Source organism: Apaloderma vittatum, unplaced genomic scaffold, assembly GCF_000703405.1.
Source record: "Apaloderma vittatum isolate BGI_N311 unplaced genomic scaffold, ASM70340v1 scaffold9292, whole genome shotgun sequence".
Taxonomy (NCBI): domain Eukaryota; kingdom Metazoa; phylum Chordata; class Aves; order Trogoniformes; family Trogonidae; genus Apaloderma; species Apaloderma vittatum.
This window is the reverse complement of record NW_009704146.1, coordinates 1-26,202: the sequence shown is the minus strand read 5'-3', so window position 1 is coordinate 26,202 and position 26,202 is coordinate 1. Positions and strand designations below refer to the sequence as shown.

The window sequence follows — 26,202 nt, the reverse complement described above, 5'->3', positions numbered from 1 at the left end:
ACAACCAGCACTGAGAGAGCTGCTATGGGAAGATTCACTCCACCTCAGCCTGACCCAATACAGTAGATTACACGCAGTGTAAGTGCTTTGGTATTGTCTCCTCTTTTACATGGATCTGAATCATGGGTCATCTACTGCCACCACCTGCGACTTCAGTGCTGCCTCCGTACAATCCTAAACATCCACTGGACTGACTACATGACCAGTGTTACTGTCCTTGAGCGAGCAGGGGTCACCAGTACTGAGGCCATGCTGCTGAGGACACAGCTGCGCTGGACAGGACACGTCTCCAGGGTGGAGGATCACCGCCTCCCTAAGGTTGTGCTCTGTGGTGAACTCGCCACCGGCTGGCGCAACAAAGGAGCCCCAAAGAAGAGAGAGAAGGACATTCTGATAAAACACCTCATGAAACAACACCTCAGGTTTGGCCATGTTGACTACCAGCAGTGTCCACTCTGGCCTCCAATCGGGAGACGTGGAGACACACCATCCATAACGCTGCTGCCTCCTTTGAGAACACACGTAGAATTAATCTCGAGGAGGAAAGACAATGCAGAAAGAACCGTGCCTCACCAATACCGCCTAAGGAGACTTTCCGCTGTGCCTTTTGCAACCGGACTTGCCTGTCCCGCATCGGCCTTTTTAGCCACCAGCGCGCTTGTAGCAAGTGTAGGTAGAGCCCTTCCAATATCTTCGTTCACGAAGTCTAGCCATGATGAAGTGCTTTGGTGTGTACTAACTGACTGCATTCATATCAGATCTCACAAGTTAAACGCAGCAAAATTTCTTAGCTGGTTAGACAAAAGCATACCTCGCTAAAAATGTTTCCTTCAACAAGAAATTCCTTCAACAAGTTACTTTTGGTTTCTTAGTGGAAACTGCAATATCTCAAATGAAACACAATACTTGTACAAAATCAGTTATGTCAAAAATCCAGTTTTCATTTAAAAAATGTTGTGATGGAGAGAGACTGGCCTGTGTAATTCATTTCATCCTGAAGTATTTCCATGTACCTTGAAAGGGGACCACCTGGCTATCATACACAAAGGATGGAGCAAGAGTTTCTACAGAGAAGATAAAGAAATTGCAGGCTTTGAGGGAGAGCGGAGCAGTGCAGCTGGAAGGGTTTATAAGCCAGTGATGTAGGGTGCATGGCATATATTTAAAATCTTTCTAAGTAGCTGCCATAATTAGTTAACATAGATTATCCTTTCTAATTTAGATGTCTAAATTTAGACATCTAAATTTAAGTTGGTGATCTTAGACTTCACAGAGACTATAGAGAAAGAGGCATCTCTAGAGAGGTTATCTACTTCCTTTTTCCATTGAGACTGGTTCAAAGAAGTTGCTGTTGGACGCACCTCACCTAGCTCAGGATTACATGGCCAGCTTTTAGATATGTAAAGGTGGTGGAAGAAATCCTAGTCTGTACTACATTTTCTTGGCTAAATCCCAGTACAAGTAGCAGCTCTTTGATCACCTTTGCAATAACGGATATTCTTCACCTTCTGTCCCAAGCTGTTTGGTTTTTTTAGCATTGTTGTATATTAAAGCATTTGTGTGCTCAGGTCCCATGCTGGCTACATTTTACTTTTGGATGCTACCCAAATACTTTGTAGAGCGCTCTGAATTCCTTTGGGATTACACAGGCTGCACGAATCTTGAGTTACTGTGCTGTGGAGGAAGGAGAGTAAAACTGACTCATCATGTTGATAACTCACAAGTAGCTTAATGCAAATAGCCCCAGCAGTTGTTTTGTTCATACCCCTCGCTAATTTTATCTTTAGGATGATCAGGCCATCCTGGGATGGACCATTGCACACAGCCACCAAAGTACCATTAGCAAAGAGCAGTGAGCATTAACTGGTGGATTTCTGAGATGGCTCAGTAAGTCAGCTGCCTAATCTGTGTGTAATTTTGGTGACTTTTAGCAGTACAAATTCTTTAAGGTCCACTCAAAACCAGCAAGGTGGGTAGTCCTTGAGGAGTAGGATCGTCATCCCAAGATTCCCGTCTTTAACTGTGAGTCTGAAATATTTCCTTCTTTCATTTAAAGCATCAGGTCTTAGGGTCTTGCCATGACCAAGCTGTAGTCTCTATTAATGAAAACTTTGGTTCTCACATTGTGCAAAGCTCACACGGACTCAAGAATGTGGTTTACACTTTAAAAGGCTCGGTGGTCATACTGCAGAGCAAAAGAAAATAATCTTCAAAAAAATAGCTCAGTGAAAAGATTTTGCAGTCCAGCTCTGTCCTGTCATACTGAGGAGCACGAAGAGAAATGAAGAGTTTATGGGTCACCATACCTTCCCTGTGCTCTGCTTAATAAAAAACGATCAAAGACAAAAATAGGTAGAAGTGACTGTGCACTGTCTTGTGCTGCAGGCCAGGAGCATGAAGTGAGGAAAAGATTCTGTGCTCATAAGAGAAATAAAGTGTTCAGGTAAATACTCTTGCAAATTTGTCGTCAGGGAAACTCACCCACCTACCCTTATGCTGCTTGGAGAACTGCTCACATGTCCATTAATGCTGGCTGAGATAATGGATTTTATTCAGCAAGTCAGTAATGTTACTCCATCAGCGATACAAATAAATAATAAGACTGGTGTTAGAGAAATAGTTTCTATAGCAACTGAAGTTCCTTAAAGATTTGCTAATTCTTTGCAGTGAGATGTTAGCAGATGTTCTGGATGGTGTGTTGTCTCCCTCTTAGCCATGTTTTTTTTGCACATTCAAACTGATTTTTACAGACTTTTTGTGTGTTGTTTATTTGCACAAATTGCTTGGATATCCACAGTGTTCATTTTTACTTCCAAGGCTTTTCAGAGAGAAAAAGGTTTTGGAATCTTCAGCTGTTGCTTTGTAGAATGTAGCTCAACATTTCAGAAGAAATTTTGATACTTGTTGTCTTCTTGATAGCTGCCACAGTCTGCAGTGGGGAGGCTTCAAGTGAATAAGCAGTCTGTCACGCAGATACTCAGTGTAACTTGTAGCTAGCCACACACTGGGGACAATTTAAGAGTATTTATTAAAAGAAATGCAAAATTCCAATAGACTCCAGTTGCTGTTGAGCTGTGTAATACAGAGTGCAGGAAAGAATTTGTCTTACTCAGTCACAAAACCAATGGAAGCAGTTGTCCAGTCCCTTTTCTGGGACTTTTTTCCCCTAGACATATGGCAAGATGGAATTTGCCCACCTGAGCACCTACATTTTTTTTTTCCTATTTGTTGCCTAGAAAATCTGTGCTTAAACCTCCATACCCAGAGTTAGATTTGTGGTGCAACTGCAGCAGGGGTTTTGCATGAGGCTCTTCCATTGCTCCTTCCAGCACAGTAAACAAGACATGAAGTTGCTGCCTTTCTGGTCAGTTTGACCAGTCACTCTTGAATCTGCCTTCATAGAGAGAGCTCACCAGACTGACATGGCAGAGTGGAGCTATCAGATAGCACACAGTAAATACACACTAACGTTGAAAGCAATTTTTAACCCCTCTGCGCTATATTGCCTTTCTGGAGAGACGGGAGGGCACATATGGAGGGGACAGGACATGGTTGTCCATCTCTGATGGTACCCAGGTAGTAGAAAGGTACCCAGGCTGTACACAAAATAAATTGAAGACACTGCCGGTCATTGGATTCCACATTAGCTGGGAAGAAAATCACCTGCAGTGGCATGTCCTCACTTGCAGGTGTGCCACATGCATTCCCAACATCACCAGAGGAGAAGGTGAAGAGAGCTGAAAGGTGCCCAGGAGAAAGGAAACAGCATCACGCTCTGGCACAGGGCTGGGCAGGGTGCAGCCAGGGATCTCTGCATACGTGGCTCTCTGAGGTGGGCACACCCTGTTCTCCTGCTCGTTGGTGATGGGGGCAGTGACACTTCCCTCTGGGTCTCCAAGCACTTATTTTTTAATTGAAATTTTTGCAGATACTAGTACTATTTTGCAAGTGTTAAGCTTAGTAGCATGTTGGGACACTTAATTGGAGGGAGACATTGAGTTGAATTTGAGCTTTTTATATCGAAGAGAGTCATACACAGCTCTAAAATCATTCATAGAATCAGAATGATAGAATAGTTTGGATTAAAAGGGGCTTTTAAAGGTCATCTAGTCCAACTCTCCTGCAGTGAACGGAACTGGATCAGGGTGCTCAGAGCCCCGTCAAGCCTGAGCTTGAATGTCTCCAGGGATGGAGCCTCCACCACCTCTGGGCAACCTGTGCCAGTGTTTCACCACCCTCATCATAGTAAAGTACTTCTTCCATGTATCTAGCCTGAATCTACCCTCTTTTAGATCATTAGCCCTTGTCCTGTCGCTACAGGCCGTACTAAAAAGTCTGTCCCCAATATAACCTTTTTCTAAAAGCAAGCACAGAGAATGTGAAGCAGTTTTAAGAGCCAACCCTTTTCCCTTTTTGAGACTAGAGGCCTTATGAAGCAAGAGTTTCTCATGAGGGACAAAAAAAGGAGCACAAAGCATATGCTTATCACTGTCTCCTTGCTGACAGACATGCCTGAAATGGAAAATAATAACAATAAAAAATCCAATCTCTTTCCAGGAGAGCCTGACTGCCCACACTGCGAGTGCCATGAAAAGAGCTTTTCATGACAGGAGCACAGGTCTCAAATGCAGCGTGTTTTATCCAGTATCCATTTCCAGTTTAAAGCAGGGGTGTCCCCTACCTCACATTTCAGTGGCAAAGGAGGAAAGTCTGAAAGGGAGGTGGGTAAGGTGATGCTGCCTCTGCACTGCGCACAGTCCCGGAGAGGCTCAGGTCTCTGACAAAGAGCAGCTATTTAGAGCCTTTTCACCTGCCTGCAGCCCAGAGGTTGCTGATAGCTCGTTCTCTGAGCTCCTCCTGCTGCCCCATCACATTTCTGTGAGAGAAAAGAATACTTATGGCCCTTTTAGATCTTATTCCCAAAGCTTTAATGCAGCCTAGGGTCACAGAGTGTGCTGGAAGTGTACAGATACAGAGCAGTCTGAATATTACCCAATTTTTAGAAACTGCATACTTGCCCCTATGTCAGTGGATAATTATGGGAAGTTTACAATTATTTCCTGCCTTTTGACTCTTTGGGTCACTAGCAGTCATCGCGTGCTGCTTTTCTACAAAGCAACTCAGTGGAGAGAACCATTTCCAAAGCACGAAAATGTGGCTGTGAAATCACACCGTGAAGCATTCAGTCCATGAGATCCTACAAGCAGGTTTTTTGTCATCTCTTGGTCACCTACAGTTGAAATGGGCACTTGGTGGTGTCCCTTTAATTGATGTTCCCTCTGCGGACAAATTCGCTGTATTGCAACATGGCAGTGGCAATATCCATTGGAAAAGAACATCTCCTTCCCTTTGAGAAGCTCCTTGGTACATATGCCACTGAAAATTTGTCAGAAAAAGTGGTGTCCCTTTAATTGATGTTCCCTCTGCGGACAAATTCGCTGTATTGCAACATAGCAGTGGCAATATCCATTGGAAAAGAACATCTCCTTCCCTTTGAGAAATTTTTCAGAAAAATTTTCAAAATTCGACAGATGTGTATAGAAAAATATATATATAGGTATACATATTAATAAGCATCTTGAGATATGAATACAAATTATTCTTGGTGACTCCACATTTCTGAGTGTAGGGACCTTGGGGAAGGTGTAGACAATTTGCATTTCTCTTACAATACTTTTATCTCTGCAGTGGAGTCTCTAGTTACCTTGTCCTGGTAAAGGATGTATATATTGTCCTATGTTGTGGAAATATTTTTATCCATTTTTAATTACCCTTTAACCTGCAGGTATGGCATGAATTGTCTGATCCAGTTTGAAGATTTTGCCAATGCTAATGCTTTTCGTCTCCTCAACAAATACCGCAACAGATACTGTACATTCAATGATGACATCCAGGGTAAGTACTGTTAGAAAAATGCAAATTTAGCCTTTACCTTGTCATGAGGAACCGTGATTAAGATCACAAGACTGTTTATTATGCAATACTCCGACGTGTGACAAATTTTAGAGTTTACACCAAAGCATTTAAAAATATAAATAAAAGCACAGCAATCTAAGTTGAAAAGTGAGTCTCTTGTTTTTAGGAATTCAGCTGTTCACTGCAGAAATCTTGTTCAAGGGAGAAAACAGATCACGTGCTTTAGATTATTCAGGTAATTTAGAGAGTTCCATTCTTTTTCTATAATTTAGCTAAAACAATGGTGACGTTTTATCAGTTACGCAAGGCTTTCAGTTCCCTGAGCCAGGTGGTCATTAGCTGGTCCTGGCACTGTCCCTCTATTGTTGTTCTCCTTATTACATGCCCAAACGAAAAGGTAAACCAGGTTCTTTCTCCTCCATGGACGCTAACTCCAAGGTAATCTGAGAACAGGTATGTTCTCCCCTCCGTCAGAGACATGGCCTTCCCAAGTGATTACAAACAACCCTCTCTTCTCCTGAGAGCCTTCATCTTTTCTCCTTTTGTCTGGTCCTGCTTGCAACGTGCTGAAATTTCTGAGGTTTGTTGATTTAATTACTTGCAGTCAGTTGGGTTTATCCTCGCTTGTACTTGAGAGAGACTGAAAGAAAGGCCAGTGTCGTTTTTCACACGATGCTGGTTCTTTTGTGTGCAGACCTTCCAGCGCTAGTTCTGCATCTGCTCCCCCTCTAGCAATGTTTGGCAGTGCGTGTAGTGGCTCGTTCATATCTGTCATGACACAAGGAGGAGTAAAACCCTGGCTTGTGGAAATACGGGTGCTGTAATGGGGTGCACGGCCCTGCTGAAAGACACTTTCATGAAGAAGGTTTAGAAGCAGAGGATCTCAAGGCATTTCAGAGAAGGCAGAAGAAAACTTACTAAGTGTTCTCCCACCCACAAAAAGCTTTCAGTGGAGAGAGGAGCACAAAAAAAAGGAGATATATTTTTGAATGGAAGTCTTGAATGGAGAAACCAAGAACTCAGGCTTTCTGGAGACAGATGAAGCCCATAATAAGAAGCCAATGATTGAAAGTTTTATTTCAGATTACTTGCTCTCTCTGCAATTGGAAGTGGACTCAGCAGACAAAAAAAACAACAAAAACAGAGCAGACCACATTGCAGATCTGTGGGCCTGGATGTAGGTTTTCTTGAGAAAACTAGAGTGAATTGGAAAGGTTTCTTGGTGAACTGGAGCCATTTCTTTGATAGACAGGGAGAAGAGAAAGAGGATATTAAAGCAAAACTGAAGGTTCTGCCTGGGAAGCAGGAGACTCTTTTACAGCATCTTTCTGGCCATAGCTCACAGCTAAATGCTTTAGGCAGTTCCTGGAAATGACTCCCTCAGAGGGGCAAACCACGTCTAGGAGGATGCTGTAAAACACCGTTACCATCAAATGGAGTGTGTCTGCTTCTCCACAGTTAGCTGTGTGTTACAGTGCTTGGGAGTTGTTGAGTCCTGCCTGTTAATAGGATTTTAAGTCTTACTGGTAAAACTTCCTTATGTTCTCAAATACAGCATCTAGCTGGCACTGGTTTCACAGTAGTAGATAAGGAAAGAAATTCTGCTGATCTTTCGCACAGACAAGAGATGAGTCAAGGGAAGCAAGCCACTGTTTTCAGACTTTTTTATGTAGCTGTCAGGAAGAAAAAGGGATTCCAAGCCAGGGTCATAGTCAGGAATGAGTTTTGGGGACCTTTGGAAAACTGATGTAACTTGGATCTGCTCAGTTAACTCTGTCTTTGAATCATGTCAGAGGTTAATGGAGTTGAAGCTGGGATGAGTAGTCTGATTTACCCACCCTAACATACCCCCCTGTCGCCCCAGGTGATAAAAGTAGGAAGTGCTGTTTTCTTACCCTCCTGTTCTTTGGTTTTGCCTCAGGTTCTCTCTTTTCTAACGCACTGGTGTTTCATGATTTGCCTACTTTAAAAAGTGGGAGAATTCAATGCGTATTGTGTTGTAAATGATTAATGAGAATTGTACAAAGCCTTGTTCAAGCAATCCTGATTCATTTTACTCAAGTCAGGCAGGAACAGACCTCCTGAAGCCTGAATTATCGCAGCCTCTGAGCAGGCATTGTTTTAAGTGCATTGATTTTAAAACACATCTTAGGCACACACAGTGCAAGTTAGATCAGGCCTGAGCTACGCTAATTTTAACTCATTGCCCGTTGGTTAGTGGGACTCTGAATGCAGTGTATCTACACCCACACAGACGAGGTGTCAGAAGAAAGTATAAATTGCTCCACTTAGTCTCCTTTAGGTTCTCGGTCCTGTTGCCCCAGGGCCTATGGGGACAGAAAACAGTTGAAAATATTAACACCTACTTTCTTCTTTTTTTGTGTTTCTGTCGCACAAATTACCGTATTGCCAAATCTAGCCTAACCCCACAGAATTAAAGTGACTCAGACATCTTCCAGTCGGAGCCAGCCTGCTGATGCTGAGCAGGACTCCAGCCAGGTACCACGAATGGGGACAAGGTGATTGCCCTCACTGTGAAAGCCATCAGCCTGGGAGCTGGCAGGAGCTGGCAGGAGCAGTGCCCACGCGTGGGAGCTCCCCAGCAAGGGAGTGAGTGCTTCTCCTTCCCCTATGGGGGTGATGACGTCAGTCCTTTCCCAGCTCTGTCTGGGTTCAGGCAAGGGGCAACGGCTTCAGTTTCAGCTCTACGGGAGAAAATTGATTGTCACTTCTTCCGTTTTCCCAGTAAAGTACCAGGGCAGGCAGTGGAGCACATGTGAAGTTGGAGGCACAGGAGAGTGCTTTAGATCCTGCTCTTTGTCTTCCTACTGTAACTGCTCCGCTTAATTGTACACAGTGATAAACAGAAGGTAAATGACTGAAAAGTCTTACAAAGGTGTCAATTCTTGTGAATCCCTGGGACAGGCATCTCTGCCTTCCTGCTTTGTGCGAGAAAACATATAAAATCATTGAAGAGGCTAGTTTGGAAGGCATCTCTGGACACTACCCAGCCCTCACTCAAATAAAATATGATTCCAAATTTAGATCCAACATTGACTTTAGATCAGGTTCCTCAGAGCCTTGTCCAGCCACATAATTTTCTGGATCTTCAAAGATGGGTATTCCCAATCTCCTTGTGCTACCTATTCCAAAGTTTTCTCACCCTCTTTGTGCATTTTTCCCTCTAATGTCTAATTGGAATTTCCTTAGATAGAACTTGTGTTCATTGCCCCCCATCCTTCTGCTATACACCTCTGAGAAGAACCTGGCTTCATTACAAACACTCAGAAAGTACTTCTAGGCATAAATTGGATGCCCTCCTAGCCTTCTCCACTGTATTCATAGTCAAGTTCCTCAGTCCTCTTTGTACACCCTGCTCATATTTCCAACCTTCTCTGGACTTGCTCCAGTTTGTCAATATATTTTGTGTGCTGAGACCCCCGAGCTGGAGATCCTACCCCTAGAGGTGACCTCAAAAATGCTGAAATAGAAAGAAACTATCACTTCCCTCAACCTACTAGCTAGATTTCTGTTGATGCAGTCTAGAAGACCTTCTGCTTCACAAGGGCTGGATCATCTTCAACTTGTTGTCCATCATTACCCCCTAGTCATCTTCCGCAAAGCTGCAAGACCTTGCATTTGCCGTTGCTGACCTTCATGAGGTTTTCCTGAGCTTGTTTCTCCAGCCTGGTGAGATCCCTATGAATGACAGTCACTATCATCCATGACCTTGCAGGGAGTGAACTCTATCTTGTCATCCAGGTTGTTAATAGAATTTAAATAGTATTGGCTTCTTCATACCACTCACCACAAGCCTTTTAGCCTAGTAGCCCACCCACTTGTTCAGTCTGTATCTCCAGTTGGGCTACCAGGATGCTTTGGGAGATTATTCCAAAGCCTTTGGGCAGGTCAAGGAAAGCAACACCTGCTGACTTCTGCTCGTGTACGTAGCCAACTGTCTCATTACAGAAGGCAGCTGAGTTGGTCAGGCATGATTTGCCTTGGGAGATCCATACAGTTCTCCATCACCTTCATGTTCCTAGAGGTACCTTCCAGATTTGCTGTGTAATCCTTGGGTACTGAGGTTAGGCTGACTGAGCTAGAATTCCCTGGATCCTTCTTCTGACCCTTCTTGAAGATGGATATGACAATTATGGTTTTTCAGGAAATAGAAATTTCTGCAATTCCCAAAACCCTCTGAAGAATGACTTTGTAGTGCCATTGGCCACATCCCTCAGCATCCCATCAGGAGCTCATCAGGTTTCCTGGGCTTTGTATAATCCCTGCTAAGTAGCAGGAGCCCATAGAAACCCCGTAAATTTGCACACCTAAGGTTCTCAGACTAGGGCTGTGTTCCTGTGCCTCACTGTCTTTGTGGTAGAGTCTGTCTAATTTCAACACAGCATTCCAAGATGTGCACTGAGTAACCAAAGAATCAGCAGGAGTTTGTGCCTGGACTAAGCAAAAGTGGGATCAGACACCTCAACGTGTGATCAGAATTGGTGGACTCGTCTTGCTGAGCTGAAATCTTTGTGCTGCAACAGAGCATCATGGTTCAGTTATCTGATCAGACATAACAGAAATGTTATTCACTATGAGTGGTTTGAACACTGGGACAAGTTGTGCAGAAAAGCTTTGAGATTTTTATCTTTCAAGAAAGCCCTAAGCAATCTAATCTGATTTTGAAGTTCCTTCTCCTGGGTGATCAGTTTGTTACCCTCCACACTGACATTATCAAACATGAATTCTTTAGGCCTAGATTGCTTACTCAGTACTGAACAGCAGGAGTTGTTCTGCAAGTGTAGTCAGAGTAGAAGAAAAATGAAGAAATCTAATATGTTGTTTAATTAATTGTATCTGATCATGTCATCCAAAAGTCTTTCATATATATGGGCAGGGCAAAGAGAATAGTGCACAGAAGCATAAAGCCTACTTACCTCCTGGCTCTGGGCATCTTTAGCAGTCTTTTAAAACTAGACCTGATAGAACACTCATAGTTTCTCAAGGAACCACCAATCTGAGTGTTTCAGATGTATCTGTATCCAGTTTGAGACCCTGTAAACAGAGAGGATCTTGAAAATCCTGAACACCTACGTCATGCGAAAGAGGCTTCTTCAAGGCACTTCAAGATGGGAAACCCCAAATCACTAGCCACATTAAAAACATTCAGACTCTTGTATTTCCATAGTCTCTCCACAACTAAAGCACTCTCTACAGGGAATGCAAGGGGTCATCACTTGTGCAGAACTGAGTTTTTTCCCAGCCCTTAAAGCCCTTTGCTGTTGGACATGTGACTACTGATGAGCCTCAAAATATCTCTTGACCCACCAACCACCTTTTCTCATTATCGCAGCAGATAACCTTCCTATAACCTTTGCAGGACACCTCAAGAGCTGTCTCAGCCTGGAGGAATGCTGCTCCTAAACCTTAGCTGAGGCTGGGAACAGGCCGACTCCAGTGCCACAGATCTGAGCAGCATCAAACATTTGGTCAAGTTGGAAATCAAACGTGGCCTATTTTGCAGGCACATTTCCATGTGCTGTGAGATGCAGGCGAAGCTAGCTGTTGACTTGGCAGTAACTAATTTGAGCAGATTAAAATGGTACAGTATCTTACTTTGTTGTTTCAGCTGGTGTGGAAAATGCATCGGTAATTATCACAGGAAACTAAGAAGAGAGAGACGCACAATAGGAAGGGAGCGCTGGACAATACCCTGCTGCAGAACAAAGCAGCCTGTGTCCTGCCAGGCAGCTCCTCAGCAGCACGCTGCCCCTGTGGGGATTTACCCAGCCTGAAGATAGATGTGGAGATGTTCTCAGTCTTGTAAAGGCCCTCTAGGACCTGCTGTACCCTGCAGCAGAAGAGGCTCCTGTATTTTCCCTTGATGCTACTGCATTAACAATTTAAGGGCCAACTCCTAAACTTGCATCTATATCATCACACAGGTCAGAACAGTATGGACCCCTGGGTGTAAATGGGCCTTAGTTTCTTGGGCTTAGTGATGCAGGGCTCTGAAGTTCTGGGCTGAATCTTCTGTCATTTTGGAGATTGTAACTGTTGTTTCCCTTTCTTTTTGTTCACTTTTTTCCTTCTTCACTGGATGCCACTGCAAACTCCTTTGCAGTGAAGAACGACATATGTCACCTCTGCATTAAGCCATGACCTTTAAGTCCAGGCTAAAGAGGCAAAATGAGCAGAAGGGCAGGGCTGTGCTCTGACCTGGCTTAGCTTGTTGGTATAAACCAATATCCACGCTTGCCAAGCGCTGGCAGCTGCCTGGCAGCCTGTGCCTTTGTGGATGGGGGGGTTCAGTCTGCCCAGGGGCACAGCCCGTGTGCTGGCAGACATCTGCAAAGGCAGAGAGCAAATTCCTTACCTGAGCAACGATACTTTGTGTTTTACTGCTGTTCTCATTGACTTACTCCACACCATTTCTAGGCTTATTAACATCTTGCAGAGACCCTCTGGGGGAAGAGTAACGCTAGCCTGCAGCCATGGAGGTGCAGACCTTGAGCCGCAAACATTTCGGCAGCTTTTTGCTTCGTCTTTGTGGTGTTTGACTTGTGATTATGCATTTAGAGTGGATCTGGACAAGCTCCACTCTGCTTTCCAGTAACAGGCGGAACTGCTGCAGGGAGTTAATGTGAACCAGGATTTGGAAAAGCCCTATGCTTCCTCTGCATCCATAAATTTAGATATATTTTCTTGGCTGCCCTTTGCTGGTGCTGTTAAACTGGTGTTTGCTGTTCCCTGGGCCCTCATCTTGATATGGTTTTGATGGGGTGAAGTGTAAGCAGGCGGGGCAAGGGTAAAAAACCAAAAGGTCAGTCTGAATTTGTCCATCTCTTCCAAAAATGTGCTGTGGAGAAGGGGGAATCACCCACATAGGTGCTGCATGAAGAAACGGGCTGTGCTGTGGCTGCGCTCCTGCCAGCGCTGCCTGTAACTGCGTGTGGAAAAGCCACTCACCCCTCTCCGAAGGGGCTTTTCCCACTCTGAAGGAAGGATGAGGTCCCCGGGCATGGGTGTCCCTGGGCTTCAGCTTTTTCGTTCTGTCTTGAAGCTGTGGAGCAGATTCTTTCCCCCAGGTTTTGCTGCAGTGTAGCTCCACTGACATCTGCTGGGGCTTGTTCTTATTTACACTAGTGCAAGTGGAACATCAGCCTCAGGGGTGTTAAGGAAAACCTTTTTACAATATTCTGAATGTGCATGAGTGTCAGAGATTAATTCCTACGGGGACGGTCGTTTTCCTGAGTGTACCTTGGTTTTGCACGCCTCTTGTCTTTGCTCTCTCTTTTTCTTTGCTCTTACTCTTTTCCTGTTGCTCTGGCCTCCTCAGAGAGGTTCCTGAGGTCTGCTCACTGTTTTGTGATATATGTTGAGTGTTCACTTTGGGTCTTGCACAGGTAGGATGATTTGTGAGCATTTTCCTTTTTTTCCTCTCCTTTTTTCTCTTTTCTCTGAGAAAAGAGCATTTCTCTTTTTTTCTCCATATCTCACCCCAGATACTGACCAGCGAGGGTGGCTCTAGCTAATTACTTACGGAAGCAGTTATCTGCAATAGTAGCATTCAATCTCGTTGGAAAACAGATAGACCAGCATGTTGAAGGGTGGTTGGTTTTTTTCTTGCCACGAGTCCTGACGAGGGATTTCCTCCCTGTGTCATTTTGTGGTCATTTTGGAATAGAAGCTTGTTCCTTACATGAACCAGCTGTGAACTCTCCTCCATAGAGATGCTCTATTGTTCCATGCTCAGAAATTGTACTTATCAAAGTAAAATATTGAGCTGAGGCCAAGATACAGTAACTTTGTTACTTGAGTAATGGGAGTGAGACACAGTTTGGGAGATGTGGAGGGATTAGAAACAGATTGGAGAGAGAGGAGAAGGATTAGGAATGGCAGAGCCGAACAGAGCCCTGCTGTTAGTCAGAGCTGCAGCGCAAGTGCAGGGGGATGAGTAACGGCACGCCCGGTCCCACAGGTCTCCTCTCTGCAAAATACACACGACTCTGCACACCACATCCCTGCACCCTGTCTTTCCATACACCCCACGTCTCAAATTCCTGCTAGCAACATCTTTAAAAAGACCTCACATCCCTCTGCTGAATGTCCCACGCGCATTTTCCATTTCAATGGGTTTGCAGATAGAGCATCTTTCCCATCAGACTTCTTGACAATCACAGCGTATAAAGCAATTTTGCTTGGGTCAGGACCAAGAGAAACAAGATGTTTCTGCAGTTACATTTCTTTCTTCTAAATGCTTTCCAGGCATCTATTGCTGCTAATGCTGTGACCTGACACACTGTCACACTCCAGTTGTTCCACTTTTGGATTTTTTCCTCTGTTCAGTTCCCCATTCCCACCTACACAGGGATTTGGGGATTTCTGTGCAAAGTAAGTCTGGGAGATGGTGTGTGAGCATTTCAGTCAGTGTTCATATTCTACCACTGATAACTGTGGGACCCTGCTTTCTCACCATTTCTTTGCAGTTCAGGCTGCCAGGGTGGGATCCCTTCCTTCACAGTTTGGATGTTTCAACAGAAGTGTCTACATGTATTCCAGTTATCTTGTCTCTTAAAAACTATAGTTGTTTTTAAGACACTTTCAGGGTGCATTTCATTTGCCCCAGTTCAGGTGTCTGCTTTAGCATGAGCAGGTTTGTACACATTTGTTTAGAGGAGACCCATCCTTAGCATCTGGCATGGCAGCAAGCCAAGTAGTCCTGCTGATTATAGACCTCCCAAAAATCAGAGAATGAGTACAGGCTACCTTTGTGACGCCCATAAGAAGCAATATCTAAAAACTAGGCAATTATCTGGTGTTTCTTTAAGTTCCTTGGATGTTCATTGTCTTCCTCTGTAATTTTTCTAGTCCGACAGCATGGCATTTCACCAGGTGAATACATTATTTTAAATACAGCTTTAAAAACCAGAGATTTACTACAGGAGAAGCAAGAGGAAATGATGGTCACAAACTGGAAAACAGGAGGGTCATGCTAAACATAAGGAAGTACTTCTTTACTGTGAGGGTAACGGAGCACGGGAACAGGCAGCCGAGAGGGGTTGTGGAGTGTCCTTCTCTGGAGACTTTCAAAACCCACCTGAACGCGTTCCTGGGTGACCTACCCTGGGTGATCCTACTCTGACAGGGCGGCTGGACTAGATGGTCTTTCGAGGTTTCTTCCAACCCCTGACATTCTGTGATTCTGCAATTCTGTGAAATCCTTCATGTACATCCTTTAGTCGTCTGAGCTGACGTGTTAATACTGAAGCAGGGCAGCGCTCCATGGCTGGTTCCATCCCCATCAACTCCCTTTTAAACTGACTGAACTCAGATAGTCTGGGACTGGAAATTAAATGATACAAACTGATTTCTGAGCTAATGAAGGGAATACATCTTCGGTGCTGAAGCAAGTGTCTCAGATGATTCATTGCAAGAAAGAAGCTTGCAAAGGCACCAAGCATTTTGCATTTAAGACATGGATGCTTGTGATGCCCTCATGAGTAAGAAGTGATGCTGCTGCTATTCTGTACCCATGTGCCTGGGCATGGATGCTGCAACGCTGATGTTTGTTGCAGGAATGTGGCCACTGCCACCTCTGCTAAACCAGAATCATTCTTAAGTGGTATTAATTTTTGGAGAACTAAACTCATCTGAGTTATAAATGCAAAATATGGTGAGCTAACTACTGACAAACACTTCTGGCCTGGCCAATACAGATTTTCTTTGCCAGAGCTGCTCATATAGGTTCCCTGAGAAAAATAAGCCATGTCAGTGAAATTCATCTCTCTGACAGAATAATTGAGCTTCTGAGAGAATAATTGTGCTTCCACTAGGTTTTCTATTTGCATGGAAATAATAAGAGAGTAAATCATTCCCCAATGCCATGATATATACTATTAGATTTCTCATTTAGCTGTGGCTTTTGCACTAAGGAAAGGAGCAGGTAAAGCTTACTTTATTTTTTCAGTCCTGGAAAGATGAGGCAGCACCATCTGCTGGCGTTTGCTGGTGGTCATGCTTTGCTCATGGTCATGGTTTGAAGAAGGTCCTGCTTTGCTCTTGAGCTGCTGTTTCCAGACAGGGCTGTTCACTGGTGCCTGGCAGCACCCCAGGCCCTAGGGACCCTGCTAGGGGTCTCACTGCTTCACTGCCTGACTGGAACCATGATGAACTGCCTGATTAAATCGGCAGGAAAACAGGAATTTTGGTGAAATGAGATTTATAAACCTAAAATTGACCAGCCTGCCCATGACCACCCAGACAAGACTTGTTACTTGTGGATGCCCTGATTTCTCATAAAGCCACTGAAGATGAGAAGGGAGAGACCAGCATTAATGTTGGGGACAGCATCAGAGCTGGGACACATCTGAACTGGCATCCTTTAAAATGCTGAGAAATAAAACTAATGGACTCAACCTTTATGGGTCCCTTCCAACTCGAGATATTCCATGATAAAACTGCCTTCTTCATTCCTAGCTCACCTTTAACACTTTTGTCCAGCTTGCCCAGGTGACCTGAGATACTACCAGTGCCTGGATCCTCATTAGCCTGTGCCTTACTTGATTTCTTCTTGATGTTCCTTCACCTGGGAGAGGACATTAGATGAACATTCTATGTGATTCATCATAGAATCATAGAATGTGTTGAGCTGGAAGAGACCTTTCAAGGTCATCTAGTCAAACCCCACTGCAGTGAGCAGGGACATCTTTAACTAGATCAGGTTGTTCAAAGCCCCGTCTAGCTTGACCCTGAATGTTTCCAGGGATTGGGCTTCAACAGCCATTTCTGTTGATGTGGGGTGCAGGCAGGTTTATTCAGTCTAGACATGTGTCTCTCTTATTGGATGGAAGGCTGTGCTTATTGCTGTGGCTGTAACAGCAGGACTCTGCTCTCCATATACTGGATTATTTAGCACGAATCTGGGGCCAGTTAATATTCTCAATGACTCCTTAATGCTTGGCAATGAGGCACAATGGCTCTGAGTCAGGGCATCAGAGTATCACGGAAGTGTAAAAATAGAAGGTGGAGCTGGGCTGTGAAAGTAAAGAGGATAGTAAAGCGTGTAGTAATTCCATGATCATAGAGGCTCTAGTGACAAGAGTGCCCAAGTGATGTCTAGTGATAGGACAAGGGGCAACAGGTGCAAGGTGGAGCATAGAAGGTTGCACAAAACATTAGGAAAAACTTTTTCACTGTGAGGGTGACAGAGCACTGGCACAGGCTGCCCAGGGAAGTTGTGGAGTCTCCTTCTCTGGAGACATTCAAAACCTGCCTGGACGCGTTCCTGTGTGGCTGCCCTAGGGGATCCTGCTCTGGCCGGGGGGTTGAACTAGATGATCTTTTGAGGTCCTTTCCAACCCCTGACATTCTGTGATTTTGTGAAGTTCAGGGCACCACTCTACTGCAGATGTGTTATGTGACCTTCAACAAGTCACTGCATCTTAAACCCTTGGGAGTTAGGTATTAACTTCTGGCATTCTAGGATTTGGTGTTCTTTTGACTCTGTTGAGGGAAATTTGTGTTCTTCTGCCATACAGTGGTCTCCTGAGGATTGATATTTCGGAGTAGAGAAGGCACTCTGATCCTTTAGTGACAGGATTTAAGAGAATGGTTCCCACCACAAGGTTTTTAACAGTGTTATCAGTAGGGTAAACAATCCATTTGCTGGGATGTTCATCTCACGGTGTTTCTCACTTTTCAGGCACTGCGTCTGTTGCTGTTGCTGGCATCTTTGCAGCCTTAAGGATCACAAAGAACAAGCTCTCTGACCATAAGTTTGTTTTTCAGGGAGCTGGAGAGGTAGGAGCGTTCTTGAGTTTGTTCCTAAATATGATTTCAATTCAAATGTAGAGAGACAAAAGTAAACCATAAAAAATCCTGCAAGGTTTGCCTTCATGGAAACAAAGAACAGAAGCAGGTTCCTTGTCACTGGACAGGAGTGGCCCCACAGGTGGATATGCTGCTGCATAGAAGTTGCCAACAATCTTTCAGTGACCTTGCGGCCCGTGAGTCCTGGGCAGCCTCCCTGGATGGTACGAGGCTGCCCACATGTCAGCGAGACTTTAACTACCTTGAGGGAAGCCCCTCATGAGGCAGGGACGTTAAGGAGGCTGATTTGAGTCCTCAGAGTTGGTATTTAGGGTAAATCAGAACCTCGTTAGCAATAGAGTCAAAAGGACACAAGGAAGTGTAAGAACATAATCTCACTTTCTGGAGTCAGTCATATTGCACCTGTGGCAGAAGTCAAGTAGTCTGTATGGTGATTGTTCAGAGAGAGGCGGAAGAAAAAGTCTCTAAAGCCTGGACTGGAGACTAAAGTCATTGGTCTGGGTCCTGGCTCAGCTCTCTCCCACCTGTGGGACTTCTGGAAGGTCTCTTACTCACTGTTTGTCTATCCCTCTGTGAAACAAAGACTTTGGTCTCTTTCTCCACCCCTCCTGGCAGACATGTCTGTGCTGGTTACTGGCTCTGTGCACAGAGACCCTCCTGCCTTGTTAGTCCCTGCGTGGGCAGGAGGGCCAGGGACAGCTGTAGGGCCACTAAGACACATGTCTGGGACGGCTTCCGCAGGCAGGGATGGGAGAAGAAGACTTTCGTTTTGGCAGTACTTGAGATGCAGCGATCCCACTTTGCTTTGAATTCCTCTGTGCTGGCATCATCACCAACATTTGTTCGGTGTCTGCCCCTTTTCCTCCCCTGCAGCAGCTGATTTAAATGGTGGAGACAGCCTCTACCTGTCAGGGTACCACCTCCACTGCTCCAGCCTCACAGGCAACCTGCTGTGCTGGATAATTGGGCTTTTTTAAATATATGGCAAAACCTAAAATGCTAAAATCAGCCCCATGCCATGCCACTGTACAACCATGGAACAGAAAGCCTCCTTGTTTTGTGCAGTGCTGAGGAATGACCCAACACATCTGTCATTTAAAAACTTCCCCCCCAAAAAAAGATGATGATACCCCAATGAAATGGTTATGTACTGTGTTCCAGGCTGCAATGGGCATAGCTCACCTCATCGTCATGGCCATGGAAAAGGAAGGGATTTCACGAGAGGATGCCATCAAAAAAATTTGGATGGTAGATTCCAAGGGACTGGTTGTGAAGGTAACTTTGTCTCCAGAGCTGAGCTCCACTCCCTCACCACCTCCTGCAAGTTAGAGAGAAGCCAGAGCAGGCGGATATCATGGATCCCTGCTCAGCCTTTAAGGGCTGCAGTTTTACTGGTGTCAGCAGTGCTGTTCCTGCTTTCAGAGGACTAGGTCTCATGGTGACAACAGTGTACCAGCACCACTGGCTGCCCTGAAGGCAATGCTTTGGCTGGGCCTCTAAAATGATCAGATACGCTGCTGGCTGTGGTCTCAAGCACTGCAGAAAATCTTGTGTATCGTGTGGGGTATTACAGCAGCAATAGTGTGTCCTGCTTGGTGATCCAGCCTGGCCCAGCTCTATTGTGCACTCCTTAGGTCCTCAGGACCTTTGTTCTTGTGCCTCCTCAGACTTCAGGAAACTTGTGCTATTTGCACAGTTTCTCGGCTCTGGCAGCCAGATCCTTCCTCCACACAATCAATGTATTTTGGAGAGCAAGAGAGACCAGTCCCACGTGACCAGCAGCTCGATGCTTGTCTAGCTCATGCTGGGGGCCTGATCTGGTTTGAGTAGAGGGCCAAGAGATTAAGTGAACTCATGAATTATTGCATTATGTCTCCACCTTTTGCCGACAGCCTAAAGTCTGACTCCCTTTTGGTTTTTATCCTCACAGGGCAGGAGCCACCTGAACCATGAGAAAGAAGTGTTTGCCCAGGACCACCCCAGTGTGAACACGCTGGAAGAGGTTGTGCAGAAAGTGAAGCCTACTGCAATCATAGGTGGAGTTCCCTTGGCACGACCTTTTCATATCAAATCAGTTCTTAGGAGATTTGCTGTCTTTCTTCCTGGGGCCCCTTCTATTCTCCCCCATTTTGTCAGTTGAATTCTCCACATCCTTTACCCTTCAACCATGAGGCAAAGGCTTCCTCTTTTTTGGAGCTGTAGGAGCCCTCTTTTATCAGGCTGCAGAGGGAAGGCAGGATGAGGATGACAACAGGCATCTCAGGGAGGTCTTTGGGAGACAAAGTGATGCAGCTAGACTGCTCTGAACACTGATCCCCACTCTGCCCAGAGGAGCAGAGGGCTTTATTCTGAGACAGGCTTTTAGTCTCACCATGATATGAGAAAGAAACATTCCCACCTGCATCTCCAGGGATGAAGCCTGTTCTCTCCCACTGTTCATTTATCAGTGGAGATGTTCAGGAGGGATTGGCCCAATGCACTGAAATCAGAAAGCCCCAGCTCACCCTGCTGTTGTTGTTTCAGGTGTTGCAGCTGTTGCAGGAGCTTTCACTGAGAAGATTTTGAAGGACATGGCAGCCTTCAATGAGAGGCCCATCGTGTTTGCCCTGAGCAACCCCACAAGCAAAGCAGAGTGCACAGCAGAGCAGTGCTACCACCTCACTGAGGTACTGGAGCTCAGCGTGGGGAAACTGAGTGCTCTGGTTACACCATGACTGTGCTAAGGAAGCCACAGTGGTGCGTGGTGGTTGGACAAGTGACAGTGGGCATAAGCTGAAGCAAGAGAGGTTCAAGCTGGTCATAAAAAAAAAGAGTCAGGAGGTGGAACAGGGGCCCAGAGTGTTCGTGCGTCTCTGTCCTTGCAAGTTTTCAAGATCAGGCCAGACAAAGCACTGAGCAATGTGGTCTGACCTTTGTGTGAGCAGGATTTTGGGTCCCAACCAGCCTAGACTACTTTGTGGTCCTCTAAACGAAGCATTTGTCTTCTTCATCCATAGATGTCCCATCCTCCCAGGTTACTGTCCCTTGTGTTTCTTCACATGTAAGTTACATGACCCAACTTGGATCCAATGTCATTGAAGGATTATTGTCTTGTGGACTGACCTGATGTGAGAGAGGATGCCTTGTCTCACTCTCCCCTTTGCCCTCCTCACCCATTGCTGCTGGCTAGTGCAATCACACAGCCCCCAGACCTTTAGCCCATGAGTCTCTCTTCACGCTCCACACACACTGGTTGAGAGAAAGAGAAATTCCCTCACAGCAAGTTCAGAGCAGTTGCAGTTGGGCAGTGCAAGCACCTGCTCAGGGCTCAGTGGCCATGGACCTGTTTGTGGCTCTGGGGACCAGGCCCTCCAGAAGTGTCACCTGGAGGTGGCTCTGGTGGAGATGCCTCTCACTGACTAGCTAGAGATTCGTCCACTTGGTCACTAGAGTCCCCTGAGCACAGATCATGGCGAGCAGCAGAAATGTAAGACTTCTGAATTTAGATGCCTCTTTCTTTCTCTTCTATCAGGGCCGGGGAATATTTGCAAGTGGGAGTCCGTTCTCCAAGGTAACCCTGCCCAACGGACAGACCTTCTTCCCTGGCCAAGGAAACAATGCCTACGTCTTCCCAGGAGTGGCACTGGGAGTCATTGCCTGCGGAGTCCGGCACATCCCTGATGATATCTTCCTCATCACAGCAAAGGTTTCCAACTGGAATTTAAATAATATTTTTTAAAAGTTGATAAGAGGCAAACGCACCTACTTCAGCTGTTTTCAAGAACCTGGCCTGGGGCAGTGTGTTAAGCGGAAATGGCACAGCCTCAGCAAAAAGCCACAGCCTTTCCCAGTCTCAGCGAAGACTCACGCTTCTGTTGCACCTACAGAAGTGCAGGAGCCACAACAGGGTTCTCCTCATTCTCCATGACTGCTGCCCTGGCACAGCACTTCCACCATTCAGGCTCTGGTTTTAAGTGTGTAATGAAATGTATAGACACACATGTTTTGCATAGTTCAGCAGTTCCCACTGAGATCTACTCCCAGCTCTGCTATTCCTGAGGTTTCAGCCACATACAGTGTAACGCTAGTGAATGTGGTACGTGCCTGGCACCATCTCTATTAACTTTCTCTTCTTTGCAGTCTATTGCTGCCGAGGTGACAGAGCAGAATCTTGCAGAAGGAAGACTGTATCCCCCCTTGGACAGCATCAGAGCTGTGTCTCTCAAAATTGCTGTAAAAGTGAGTATTTCCACTTTTATTTCCACTTTCTGTTGTAGGGAGGGGCAGGAACTGCCCTGATATCATTTTTGGTTTGTGGTTTTTTTAATTGAACTTATTCAACAGCCAAGATCCTCAGGAATCCTTCCACTCAGAACTGTTACTTTGATTTCTCCCATCATTAAGGCCCAAACTTGAAAAATACCTTCTGACTGTGGGAGCCTCATGGTTCACGAAGCTCTGTTTTATTGCCTGAAGCTGCAAGCACTCAGCACTTTAAAAAATCAGATTTCGGGTCAAATTCAAACATCATGCAAGTTGTCAAAAGATTTCAGGTTCCAAATTGCTATTTTGGAACCTCTCCTGTATTTGATAGGGGTCTAAGTACCTAAATACTATTCCAGGTGTCCTGTTTACATCAGATCTGTAATTCCTATTCAGGGACACCCACTGAGAATCATGTTGGCCTTCTAGGAGTTACTGATAATTGCAGGCAGCTTGCATGCCCTCACCCAAGGGATGAAGAGCCACTGACTCTGGGAATATCAGAAAGAGAAAAAAGCAAAAAAGGACACAATTCTGAGGGGAGGAAAGGGGAAAAATAACAGCCAGGGCCGAACGGCAGTTGTTTTCAACTTCATAATGTGCCAACGTTTCATTAGGCTATTTTTGCTTATCTTTTTGCAGATTGTTGACTGGGCCTACAAGCATGGTCTTGCTTCCTGGTACCCCGAGCCAGCAGACAAGGAAGCCTTTGTGAAACGGCTTGTTTACAGCCCTGATTATGATTCATTTGTTATTGATGATTACAGGTGGCCCCCCACAGCCATGCAAACACAAAGTGCATAAGATTTTTGTGAAAACTGTTTTCTCATTCTTACCATCAGTTCCCATGGTTCATATCATTGCTGATATCAATGCACTTCCAGGCTTGCAGAATGATAAAAGTAAATTAATCCAAGTAGTTTTTTACTTGCTGCTGCTTTTTCTCTGTGGGAGCATATCAGTAGGGAATAAAACAGAATCCAGGCTGAGCAGTCGGTGCTCCAAAGAGAGAGACTGTGGCTGCAGCCTGTCCCAGGCAGTCAGCGCTGCTTATTGCTGCCTGCTTAACATACAGCCTGGCTCTCAGCTCAGCTGCCAGGGGAGAAGCTACCTGGGCCACCTTGGAAGCGGAGTCCTGTTCCCAATGGGAGTGTCCTGTTCCCAATGGGTTTGCCCATGGGAAGCTCAGAGCCCCAGTTCATGGAGGCAGCCGTATGCATGATCATCCCTCGCAAACCCTTTGCCCGTGGTTCTCTGGATGTGATGAGAAGCCCTGGGAGACCTGCACGCTTGGGCAGCACTGCCCTTCCCCACCTTGAAAGGAGGAACAGGGCTCAGTATTTCTGAAACAGCTGTTGTGCTTCAGCTGCTGTTCATGAGGAAGGGGCCTGACAGCAGCAGTTTGGTGAGCTTTGGAAATGGCCTCAACCTCTGGGCCCTTTTCACCTCCCTCTGGAGATGCTCCAGAGCAGAGCAAACACCCTCAGCTGGGAAGACCCTTTCCAAGAAGTGGGGAAAGCCTGGAGAAATGGAATGGGCTGAATGCTGCGCACTGTGACCATGGGCAATGCACAAGCTGCAGGCAGCGTGGATGAGGTCCTCCTGCTGCAGCTGGGCTCTTTTCATTGCAAGTGTCAGAGTGGCAGGGCCTGGGGCACATCAGTAGCCCACAGGGTACCTCCAGGGTGTTTTTTCTACATAGAGATGAGGTGGGGTCCTTAAACACCTCCAATGTCTCTCCAGGAAGGGCTGACAGCAGGGCCCAGCTCAGCAGACCAACCAGGAGAGGCAAAATCACCTCAGAAATGTGGAGGGGAACCCCTCGCCTCAGCCCTCAGCAAGGCCTTTTGTCACTTAGCCACACTCAGTTCCATCAGACAGGGTCCAGATCGAGCAGAATCTGGAAGAAGAGCCAATTATAAGTGAAAGAAACTTACAGCAAGGACGATTGACCAAAGGGGGAAGGGAGGGAGGGAGGGAAATGTGTGAGTGAGGGTGGAACACGCACAGTGATGACACAGATCCATAGAAGGTGCCTTTCCAGCTCTCTTTTTTCCCTCTCTGACAAGGGTCCTCCATCACGGCTCTATTTCAGGAAGCTGCTCATGCTGCCCTTCTCTGTCCCACAAGAAATCCCAAGCACACAGTGCACACAGGCCCGGGGCTCTCTCCTGGTGGCAGGAGGTTCTCAACCTCTTTGCCCTATTAGGCCCCATCCTTACATCCTTAAAGGAGCACCTGTGTGTTTCAGGCATGGCTGAGCCTCCAGGAGCAGTTCAGGGTGTTGAGCAAGCTCAGACAAATGCATGATCCCAAGAGAACACAGACCTCTCCCGATCTTGAGAATTCAGCCCTGAATGCTGTTAGCATCCCACAAGACGTGCAGGCTCAATTAAATGACAAGAGAGAAAGGCAATGACCCTGATTTCTGGACAAATCCTTGACCTGGAGTTGCCAAGGGATGCTCCTCTGAATCTTTGAGCTGACTGTTCAGGTTACCCATGGCTTGGATCACCCTCTGAACACTTTTGCATTTTTGCCTCACAAAAGCCATAGCCAGCAAACACACCAACTATCCTGTTTTCCAAACTGCTCTCAGGGAACAGAGGAGTGGTCAGAAGCCCAGTGTACCCAAACTCGTAGCCAGGATCCTCCTGAGCCCATCTGCAGACATCGCACACACACACTCGATGCCACCCCTGCATTTTCTGCTGGGCACTGCTGAGGAAGCACTGCCCACGGCCAGAGGCTCTGTCTGGTGGTGTCCCCATGTCACAGAGCCCTGGAGAGGCCTCACCTAGCCCAAAACAATTGTCTCTGCCCCTGCAAAGAAGAGCTCAGTGGGATACCAGTGTCCTTGGCTGTGATGGGGAGAGTGAACTGTACAAGGGAAAAGCTCCAAGACCTCTCTGTCCTTGGCCAAGAGAGCAAACGGGGAGCGATGCCAGGCTACAGGGACGGGCCAGTGACCAGCTTACGGAGAAGGAAGCCTGGTGAGCCTGGACAAAGAGCTTCTTGGGTCCACGTGGGCTTCCTTGCAAAGATAGGCCATTCAGGCAACTGCTTATGCTATGATACTTCAGACACTGGCCACAGCAACCTGGGGGATGGTGCACAGAATTGCCAGCCCACCTTCCTTTCCCAGCGCCTGCAAAAAAACCTGCATTGCAAACCCTCCAGCTGGAATCAACTCTACTGATCAGTAAGCAGTGGGATCTTGCCCTGGGAAGTGCTCTCTCCTCTGATCACAGCTCGACAGCTGCAAGAGTGCTGAGTCCTCTACTTCTTGTTCCAGCTGTGAGACTTGGAGCACTGGAACCCTTCAGGCAGGGTGAGGAATGAGGCAGAGAGGGCCTGGGCATGGCAAGAGATTTAAAGCACTCCAAAACCTTTCTCTGCCCATGCCAGGTTGGATAGAGCTCTGAACAACTTGGTCTAGTGGGAGGTGTCCCTGCCCAGGGCAGGGGGTTGGAACTAGATTGTTTTTAAGGTCTCTTCCAGCCCAAACCATTCTATGATTCAGGAAGGCGCTGGAAAACAGCGAATCCTCACTGTGGAGCTGGGAAGTCTGGCAAGGGCACAGGAAGCTCGGTAACCACCTTTTCTGGCAGGGAAGACTGTGCCAGACCTGGAATCTTCCTTGCCAAAGTTGAGGCAGTGTTCCCAACGTGTATGATTCAAAGAGAACCACTTGAGGGCTGTAGAGGACTTCATAGAACCATTGAGGTTGGAAGAGACCTCTATGATCATCTTCCTTCACTGAGAAGGTCCTGTCAGTGGTACATCACGTTTTACCAGGGGTTTAAACAGTGGCAATGATTTTTTTTGTTGTTGTTATCCAGCGTTGTACAAGAAAAATCTCCTGTAGGAAGAGTCCTTATTGAAATCAGAAGTTGCCCTACAAGACACATTAACAAGTAAAAGAGATTAAATAAGCATAGGAAAAACACAAACTGAATATTGCAGCACTTTTAGCTGCTGTCTGTTTGTAGTTTGTTTTCCAATTTAAAGCAAGGTTATTTATAGTGGATCATTCTGGATTTCTGTGTTTGCTCCCACTTTTTCCCTCAGCAGCAAAACAAATCCTTGAGATACTGTTTTTCTCGTCTTTTTAAAAATTACGTGGATTTGAAACCAGCAATAATAATAGCATAAATGCAAGAAAAATATATCAATACAGGTAATCACAGAATGGCCTAGGCTGGAAGGGAC

General features: G+C 45.9%; 1 protein-coding gene across 1 annotated transcript in view; it reads left to right on the top strand.

Moving 5' to 3' along the window:
• LOC104270527 (NADP-dependent malic enzyme, mitochondrial-like) overlaps positions 1–22,906 on the top strand; it is a gene marked incomplete at its 5' end in the record, with an annotated part of 41,782 nt that extends 18,876 nt beyond the window's left edge. The window contains 8 exon segments of the mRNA XM_009864918.1: positions 5,786–5,895; positions 17,621–17,718; positions 18,910–19,023; positions 19,679–19,784; positions 20,272–20,414; positions 21,260–21,433; positions 21,868–21,966; positions 22,633–22,906. Coding sequence (XP_009863220.1) covers positions 5,786–5,895; positions 17,621–17,718; positions 18,910–19,023; positions 19,679–19,784; positions 20,272–20,414; positions 21,260–21,433; positions 21,868–21,966; positions 22,633–22,794 — 1,006 coding nt within the window.
• Between the last annotated feature and the right edge of the window lie 3,296 nt (positions 22,907–26,202).